Below are 9739 nucleotides of genomic sequence, written 5' to 3'. Positions count from 1 at the left end.
CCCCCAAGGGGTTTCTGCCCACGGGTGTCTCTTCCCCCCCCCCCCCTCGTGTCCCTGCTCCTGGGTGTTTCTGTCCGGGGTCATCCCTGTCCCCAGGTGTCCCTGTCCCCAGGGGTGTCTGTCCTTGAGTGTCCTTGCCCCTGGGTGTTTCTGCCCCAAACTGTTCCTGTCTGCAGGGGTTTCTGTGCCTGGGTGTCCCCATCCCTGGGGGTCCCCATCCCTGGGTGTCCTTGTCCTCAGGTGTCCCCATCCCTGGGTGTCCCCATCCCTGGGTGTCCCCGTCCTCAGGTGTCCCCATCCCTGGGTGTCCTTGTCTTCAGGTGTCCCCATCCCTGGGTGTCCCCATCCCTGGGGGTCCCTGCCTGTGCCTGGGGTGGCAGAGCTGCAGAGAAGCTGAGCCATGTGCTGGTGGGAAGGGTCAGCCCTTCCAGCTCTCCATGGTGGGCTCTGACTGGGATGTGTTGTGGCTACTGGTCAATATGGTTATTTGAGGACTGAGGCTGGCCTTTTGCCATCTGGACTTAAACTAGTTTGTGGAGAGCAGCCTGGTCTAGGGGAAGGTGTCCCTGCCCATGGCAGGGAACTGGGACTGGGTGATCTGAAAGGTCCTTTCCCACCCAAACCAGTCTGTGGTTCTATGACCTGTTTCCTGATGCTGGTTTGGTTTTCCTGAGAAGGCACTTGGCCCCTTCCCTCCCTAAAGGGCCACCAAATGGTGACACCATCACGCTGGTTCCACAGGGCAGGTTTGGGATCACCCAGGTGGGTTCCCAAGGGACCCTCCAGTCTGGGCTTTGATGGTGGGTTCATGATGCTGGGTGGCTGCACAGCCCCAACAGCAGGACTGGGGGTCCCCACCCACCTGATGTCCATCCACTGGCCAACGTTTGGCCAGGGAAGGTCCATCAAACAACCCTCCTCCTGTGCATGGGGCTCTGAGAAGCCCACCCCCCATGGCCCCCACAACCTCCCACTTGCCTTGGTGGCTCCTTGTGTTAATCACTAATGAACAGGCTGCAAATGAATAACCAACACGTTCCTTAGGGCTGCAAAACGTGGCCAACAAACAGCTCCTCCCCACTTTTGGGGGGCCAGAGAGCTGGAATTCTGGAAGCACAAGGTACTTGTGTAGTGAATGGCCCAGAACTGCTAGTCAGAGAGTTTGTGGGTAACCAGGAATGCTGCAGGACATGAGTGGCTGATGACTCCCTCCCCGCCTTCCCTGGCCCCCCCAGCCACCACTGCAGCAGCCACCAAACCCTGGGACCTTTCCTAATAGCTGATGGTGGCTTTGAGATAGAGACCTGGAGAGGAACTTGGTGCTTTCAGCATCTCCTTGGGCAAAGAGTGCTCAGGAGGAATTAAAGCTGGAGGGAAGCACAGGGGACATGTGGCCCACCCTGCTCCTTTGCAGGAGCCCTAATACCCAATATCAAGCTTAAATGTTTTCTAATTAACCAAATAATTCAATCCTATGAAAGGCACCATCTCTCTCTCTCTCTCCAACTCCCTGAAAGGAGGTTGCAGCAAGGGGGGTTCAGTCTCTTCTTCCAAGGAACAAACCATAGGACAAGAGGAAATGGCCTCAAGTTGTGGGTCCCTGTCCTCAGGTGTCCCCATCCCTGAGGGTCCCTGTCCTCAGGTGTCCCCATCCCTGAGGGTCCCTGTCCTCAGGTGTCCCCATCCCTGGGTGTCCCCATCCCTGGGGGTCCCTGTCCTCAGGTGTCCCCATCCCTGGGTGTCCTTGTCTTCAGGTGTCCCCATCCCTGGGTGTCCTTGTCTTCAGGTGTCCCCATCCCTGGGTGTCCTTGTCTTCAGGTGTCCCCATCCCTGGGTGTCCCCATCCCTGGGGGTCCCTGCCCGTGCCTGGGGTGGCAGAGCTGCAGAGAAGCTGAGCCATGTGCTGGTGGGAAGGGTCAGCCCTTCCAGCTCTCCATGGTGGGCTCTGACTGGGATGTGTTGTGGCTACTGGTCAATATGGTTATTTGAGGACTGAGGCTGGCCTTTTGCCATCTGGACTTAAACTAGTTTGTGGAGAGCAGCCTGGTCTAGGGGAAGGTGTCCCTGCCCATGGCAGGGAACTGGGACTGGGTGATCTGAAAGGTCCTTTCCCACCCAAACCAGTCTGTGGTTCTATGACCTGTTTCCTGATGCTGGTTTGGTTTTCCTGAGAAGGCACTTGGCCCCTTCCCTCCCTAAAGGGCCACCAAATGGTGACACCATCATGATGGTTCCACAGGGCAGGTTTGGGATCACCCAGGTGGGTTCCCAAGGGACCCTCCAGTCTGGGCTTTGATGGTGGGTTCATGATGCTGGGTGGCTGCACAGCCCCAACAGCAGGACTGGGGGTCCCCACCCACCAGATGTCCATCCACTGGCCAACGTTTGGCCAGGGGAGGTCCATCAAACAACCCTCCTCCTGTGCATGGGGCTCTGAGAAGCCCACCCCCCATGGCCCCCACAACCTCCCACTTGCCTTGGTGGCTCCTTGTGTTAATCACTAATGAACAGGCTGCAAATGAATAACCAACACGTTCCTTAGGGCTGCAAAACGTGGCCAACAAACAGCTCCTCCCCACTTTTGGGGGGCCAGAGAGCTGGAATTCTGGAAGCACAAGGTACTTGTGTAGTGAATGGCCCAGAACTGCTAGTCAGAGAGTTTGTGGGTAACCAGGAATGCTGCAGGACATGAGTGGCTGATGACTGATCCTCTGTTCATCCTCAGCATTCCCTGGCTCTCCAGCCACCACTGCAGCAGCCACCAAACCCTGGGACCTTTCCTAATAGCTGATGGTGGCTTTGAGATAGAGACCTGGAGAGGAACTTGGTGCTTTCAGCATCTCCTTGGGCAAAGAGTGCTCAGGAGGAATTAAAGCTGGAGGGAAGCACAGGGGACATGTGGCCCACCCTGCTCCTTTGCAGGAGCCCTAATACCCAATATCAAGCTTAAATGTTTTCTAATTAACCAAATAATTCAATCCTATGAAAGGCACCATCTTTCTCTCTCTCTCCAACTCCCTGAAAGGAGGTTGCAGCAAGGGGGGTTCAGTCTCTTCTTCCAAGGAACAAACCATAGGACAAGAGGAAATGGCCTCAAGTTGTGCCAGGAAAGGTTGAGATTGGATTTTAGTAACAATTCCTGCCCCAAAGGGCTGTCAGGCCCTGGCCCAGGCTGCCCAGGGCAGGAGTCCCTATCCCTGGGAGGATTTCAAAGCCCTGTAGATGTGGTGCTGAGGGACATGGGGCAGTGGTGGCCTTGGCAGGGCTGGGTTGATGGTTGGACTTGATGATCCTAAAGGTCTTTTCCAGCCAAAATGATTTGATAGTTCTGTAAAGGAAAAAGTAACAGAGGGATGGCAGAGGAGCATCCAGTGCCACTAGAGCCCTTGTGGTGGGGGGGATGGGGTCACAAGAGCCCAGCCCTGGGTGGCAGTGACATCCCCAGGGGTGCTGAGGATGCAGGAGCCACAGCAGCCGTGCTGGCATCCACAGACACTGCAGGTGTCACCTCTCCTTTGTGGGCTTTAGAGAGGAGAGAGGAGACAGGAGTGGGAGCAGCAAGGTAAGGTTCAAAGTACCAGATCAGGCTGCTGGACCCTGGCACACTCTGGGTTCTGGCAGGTGGGACCTTTCCCCCACGAGCAGCTGGCTTGTTCCTGCCAGAGCCTGGCACAGCGTGGGGTCTTCTTGGGTCCCAATCATCCCCTTCTCCTTGGGCCACCTGTGATGTCCCCAGATCCCACACCTCCTCCAGTGTCACCCCAGTTGACCCACAGCAGCAGAAAAAAAAAAGTTGCCTTTTCCCTGGGAAATGAGGCAGAAAAGCCCCTGTGGACCCAGCCACAGGTTCCCTCAGGCTGGACTCAGCCTCAGGCTTCAAGATGCTTCTCCCACCCAAGTCACTGCCCCATCTTGGCTTGTCCTCTCTCCAGAAACTGCAGTCCTGGGCTGTGGAAGTGTTGAAGGGCAGTGAAACAGGCTGGGTTTGCATGGTGCAGTAAAAAAAAACCCCACAGAGTGTACTTTCCCCCCCAGAAAACTGAGGAAACCCTCCCAGCAGCTCCACTGCTCAGCTGGGGTCTCCTTGAATCCCAAAGGTTTGGAGCAAAGGCAGGAGCTACAGCCTCTCCCAGCAGCAGGATCAGCCTCAGGGCACCACAGCCTTGCAGCACTTGCCCAGAGTCCCTTTTCTAGGGGTGAATCCTGTTGCTTTCCTGAGGGCTGCAGGCAGAGCTGCAGGCAGAGCTGCAGGCAGGAGGATGGTGCTGGAGCATCCCCCCCTCCCAGAGGTTTCCCTTACAGGGAGGGCTTATTTTTATGCCTTTTTTTTTTGGTTTTGTTTTGGCAGGGAAGGTGGAATTTATTCCCAGTATTGTTTCCCAAATGTGTTTTGGGGTGTTTTTTTCTTCTTTTCAATATTTGACCTGACAAGAATCAAAAGTCTGGACTCGACAGAAGCTCCAGTTGGGAAAGGAGGTATTTGAGGTTTCCTGCCTTGGCAGCATCACAAGCAAAACATGTGGCTTTTGGTCACTTATTTAGGACAGTGATGTCACTCTCGACAAGAAAATGAGACTTGGTTCTTTTGGTTGCTAAATCTCCTTGACAACCTCTCAGAAAAACTCCCATTAGTTCAAGGCAGTTGAAATACTCTCTGATCAGTTGTTGTTGTCGTCGGGTTTTTTTCCTTCTCCAGAAACTGCAGTCCTGGGCTGTGGAAGTGTTGAAGGGCAGTGAAACAGGCTGGGTTTGCATGGTGCAGTAAAAAAAAACCCCACAGAGTGTACTTTCCCCCCCCAGAAAAATGAGGAAACCCTCCCAGCAGCTCCACTGCTCAGCTGGGGTCTCCTTGAATCCCAAAGGTTTGGAGCAAAGGCAGGAGCTACAGCCTCTCCCAGCAGCAGGATCAGCCTCAGGGCACCACAGCCTTGCAGCACTTGCCCAGAGTCCCTTTTCTAGGGGTGAATCCTGTTGCTTTCCTGAGGGCTGCAGGCAGAGCTGCAGGCAGAGCTGCAGGCAGGAGGATGGTGCTGGAGCATCCCCCCCTCCCAGAGGTTTCCCTTACAGGGAGGGCTTATTTTTATGCCTTTTTTTTTTGGTTTTGTTTTGGCAGGGAAGGTGGAATTTATTCCCAGTATTGTTTCCCAAATGTGTTTTGGGGTGTTTTTTTCTTCTTTTCAATATTTGACCTGACAAGAATCAAAAGTCTGGACTCGACAGAAGCTCCAGTTGGGAAAGGAGGTATTTGAGGTTTCCTGCCTTGGCAGCATCACAAGCAAAACATGTGGCTTTTGGTCACTTATTTAGGACAGTGATGTCACTCTCGACAAGAAAATGAGACTTGGTTCTTTTGGTTGCTAAATCTCCTTGACAACCTCTCAGAAAAACTCCCATTAGTTCAAGGCAGTTGAAATACTCTCTGATCAGTTGTTGTTGTCGTCGGGTTTTTTTCCTCTCTGCCTCGAATGCACCCACGTTTGTCAGCTCCCTGAAAGTCCTTCCCTCTGCCTTCCAGGGCCTGGAAACTTTCTTCCAGATTATTTTGCTTTTCCAGCCCCATGGCCACCCCCAGTCCCTGCTGGGTATTGATTTGGTAAATAGCAGGTAAACACCTCTGGGTATTGGTTTGGGTGTTTATGTGGCTTTTCACCACCAGCCTGGCTGCCTTTTGCAGGAGGCTACGGGTGCACAAGGGGGTCCTAAAGCAAAGAGACATGGGATGGGTGTCCCTGACTTGTCTCAGCATTCCTGGCCCCTGGAAACCTTGGCTGACCTGGGAAAGGGCTTCAGACAGAATTTGCTGGATGCCAAAGCTCAGCAGAAAACCAGTCGCATCCTCTGGTGTTTGCTCTGCCCCGGGGGATGAAGGTGCCTGAGCATCGAACCTTGCTTGAAATACTGCCAAAAAAACCCTTCCACAAAAACCCCTTCCCTCTTCCAGCCAGCTCCAGGGGTCACCCCATCCCTCTAGGGACAGTGATGTGACAGCCCAGGGTGCTCCCCACTCCCCTCCAGGGCCAGGTCTGGCCTCCCTTTCTCCACCGGGTAACAGTTAACCCAGAGAAGGTTTTAATTTGTTTTGTGATGTTAAATAAGGTCAAGCTACCACAAAATACACTGGCTCCCAGCCCGCCCTCTCCTTCTCTTTTTCTTTTTTTCTCCCTGCTTTCTAGAATTCCTTTCTTGAGGCTCTCAGAGCTGCTCAGCTCCCTTGGCCAGCCCCGCCGTGCTCTGCCTACGGAGCCGACGCTGCCACTTTGTTCCTGCCACTGCAAAGGAATCAGGTTGATCCCCAACATTCCTCTCTATCAAAACACTCCCCATCCTGAATTTTTCTGCCAGGGAAGCCGTGTTCCCATTCCCAACCTCTCGACAGCTCCTCAAAACCCTTAGGGATACCTTCAGCTGCTTTTGGAGCCATCAGTGCTGGGCACCCCGAGATCTTTTATTTCCCACTGCAGCTGCTGCCCAGCTGAAGGGGCATGGGGAGCTGGGATGTCCTGGCTGTGGTACATCCCTCCCTGCAGCACTGCCTCCCAGCCAGCTGCTCCCTGCTGGGACCTGGGCCAGGCCCTCCACCCTGGAGGGAAAATAGTATCAGGAATTAAAGACACGTCCGAGTAGCATTTGCACCCCTGGGGGGTCTGGGGGTGCTGGTGGGTTGAGCCAGGGTGGGGTTGTCTCTGGATCAAGTCTGGGGTGCTGGGGGTTGATACCTGCTGGCTGTGGGACATGGGCTGTGGGACATGGGTGGCTGCAGCACTTGGCAGAGGTGGCCTTTGCCCCAGCCAGTTTCTCCATCAAATCCAGACTCTGGCTCTTTGGTGCTGCCAAACCTCAAGGGTGGCAGGAGGTGGCTCGTGGGGACAACTGCATGTCCTGGGAGCCTGGGCTTCAGCTGACTCACTTTTAGAGCCTAGAAAAACAACATCAACAACACTTTTTTCTTTATCATCAACCAGAAATAATCTTCTGCTTTGCTGGGCACCAGCTCAGAAGCCTGAGGAGCATTTTGGTGTCTGCTGGGGTGAAGCCCCTTTGCAGGAGGGCTGGGGAAGGTTCTGCCCTCCAGAATGTCTGCAGCTGGGGCTTCTCAGCCCTAAATGAACCTGTTTAAAGCTGAAGCTCCCAGACCAGCTACTTCCTGGGGGTCTGGCCCTGGAGAGAGGGAGCTGGGAGGCTGCAGGTGAGGTGGGGCTGGTGTGCTTTGGGTCCTCCTTTCCATCGGTGCTGCCTGTGGGAATGATGCCCCATAGAGCTGCTGTGATGGAGTAAACCCACCCTGTCTTGTCTAGGAACCTCCTGAAGCATTTTGTACATTTGGGGGAGCAGTGTTCCCAGGATGGTTGGGGTAGGAGGCACCTCTGGAGATGATCTAGTCCAAGCCCTGCTCAAGCAGGGTCACCTGGGCTGTGTCTGCTTGGGGTTTGAATATCTCCATGGGTGGAGAGTGCCCAATTCTTGGGGTGACCTGTTCAGTCTCTGACCCCAGTGACAAGGTGTTCTCTCCTACCACCTCGGCTGATGGGATCCTTCTGTTCTCTCCCCAGGGTTCAGTGAAACCTTCAACATTGACACCAAGAGCCCCAAAATCATAGCTGGCTCCAAGGAAGCCTATTTTGGCTACACGGTGCAGCAGCACGACATCGGGGGGAAGAAATGGTGAGTGATGTTCTGCTGTGGGTCTCCTCCAGCTCCCCCCAACCCCTGGGTTGGGGTGGGCACTGCAGGTTTGCTCCTGGTGGTGCCAAGCAGGGAACAGAAACCTCCTTCCTTCTCAAAAGAGGAGGTTTCTGTGGGATTAGCAGCAGGGCTTGTGTGGGGTAGTGTTTGGTCTGTGCTTGGAGGGGGCTGTGATCTGGGTCCTGCCTCTTGGTGGCAGGTGCCTCACGTGGGGCTTTGCTCCAGGCAGGTTCCTGGCTCTCCAAGGCCTCCAGCACTTGCTGGAAACTCATCTGGGTTTTGGGTCGAGGCCATCCTCTTTTAGATAGTTTCCACAGCAGAGCTGCAGTCTGCAGAAGTGCTCAGACCTCCCTGTGTCCCTCAGGAGTGCGAGATGAAGCTCAGATGGGCTTCGCTGGGGTTTTGGGTTTCATGGCAGGTTTTGCTCCTCTCAAGGGCTGGTCCCTGCTGAGGGATCCTGCCCAGATGTTGGCAGAGACCCTGGGGGCACATCTGTGTGCTGCAGTGCTGGGGGGCAGCTCCAAAGCCCAGGAGGTTCCCTGCAGCTCAGTTGCTGTGGAGCTGAAGCACCTGCCTGGTGGGTGGGTGGGTGATGCCCAGGCTTAAGGCAGCCCCAGGCAAATGTGGTTAATGCAGGTGAATGCCCCTGAAATCCAAAAACTAAACCTGTGCTGCCTTTGTGTGACCTTTGCTGGTGGGGGATGTGGGGCCAGACCCTGCCCTGTGTCCTCAAGCTGAGCTGCCCTTTCCCTGGGAGGAGGAGCAGGGTGGATTGGCTTTACTCCCCCTCTCCACAGCTGCCACCAGCACCCCCTGACACCCCCTGCTCCCTGTGTCCCAGGCACGTTGTCCTGAGCCTTTCCAGTGGCTCCAGACTCCTGTTTTCCATGAGGATCATGTGCTTTTCCCAAATGGTTCCATGCAGCCAGGGAATGGGGTGGTGCTGATGCTGCAGCCCCTGTGCTCCCAGCTGCATCCCAGGGGATGCTCACCACGAAATCCAGGCTGCAATTCCCACTCTCAGGGTCACTGCTTCCTTGTGCCATCCTGAATTCATATTCCTAGAGCTTGGAATGGTGGGGTAAGGCTCACCTTCCTGCTGGCAGTGTTTGATCTGGGCTGGGTTTGGAAGGGAGGAGGCTGCCCAGGGTGCAGCCCATGGACCTGCCTCCTCACCATGGTAGAGATGGGTCCCCAGCAGGTGTTTTAACACCCAGGATCCCTCTCAAGATCAGGACAGGGCTGCTCCTGGAGGAGCTGGGTCTCCCCAGAAGTATGACTGTGCCAGGTCCCAGGGCATCCTCACCAGGGACATCCTCATGGTCCCTGAGCAGCTTTGCATGCAGAAGCTGGGGAGCTTTCTCCTACAGATGACCCTTCCCTGGGCTTGTACTGGGGACCAGGTGGTCTCCCAAGGTCCTTTCCATGAGTGTGTGCTATGGGACAGCTTCCTAACTAACCAGAAGCCAGAAACATCTGGTGTGGGACAGCCCTCCAGCCCTTCCTCACTTGAGAGCATGGATGTTTACCCAGAGAAATGCTTTTTTTTTGGAGGGTAAAGAATTTTGGGCAGCCTGACAGCACAACTTCTCGTGGCCAAAGCCACCTGTGCATGACATAAACGTGGCCTTTGAGTAGTTCCAGGGAATAAAGCAAATTCCTGCAGTGTCCCCTGCTCGAGCCCTGGGTGGGGGTGGCTGATGAGGGTGGGTGACATTGTTCCCCTTGGCATGAAGGTTTCCAGCCTGATGTGTCCATCCCTCACCTTCTCCCAGCAGTGTCTGCAAGGTGGTGAGCCTGTCCCTCAGCCCTCCTGGGGTCCTCACCAGGACAGTGAGAGGGACAGAGCTCTGGGTGATCCTGCCCTGGCTGGGGAGGCTGGACTGGATGAACTTTCCAGGTCCCTTCCAGCCCCTAAGATTCTGTGGCAGGCTGGGAGAGCTGGGGTGTTCAGCCTGGAGAAGAGAAGGCTCCAGGGAGACCTTAGAGCAGCTTCCAGTGCCTGAAGGGGCTCCAGGAAAGCTGGGGAGGGGCTTGGGACAAGGGCAGGGAGGGA

The 9739-nt window shown here is 55.2% G+C and overlaps 1 protein-coding gene across 1 annotated transcript in view; it reads left to right on the top strand.

The window, feature by feature from the left end:
- The window catches only part of ITGA11 (integrin, alpha 11), a 50004-nt gene that overhangs the window by 1413 nt on the left and 38852 nt on the right, over positions 1–9739 (top strand). Inside the window, exon 2 of the mRNA XM_009995137.1 lies at positions 7551–7662. Coding sequence (XP_009993439.1) covers positions 7551–7662 — 112 coding nt within the window. The remainder of the gene's footprint in view (positions 1–7550; positions 7663–9739) is intronic.

The sequence above is a fragment of the Chaetura pelagica genome, unplaced genomic scaffold (genome assembly GCF_000747805.2).
Source record: "Chaetura pelagica isolate M959 unplaced genomic scaffold, ChaPel_1.0 scaffold833, whole genome shotgun sequence".
NCBI classification, from domain to species: Eukaryota; Metazoa; Chordata; class Aves; order Apodiformes; family Apodidae; genus Chaetura; species Chaetura pelagica.
The sequence above is the reverse complement of the archived record's forward strand: the minus strand, read 5'-3'. Positions and strand labels throughout refer to the sequence as shown.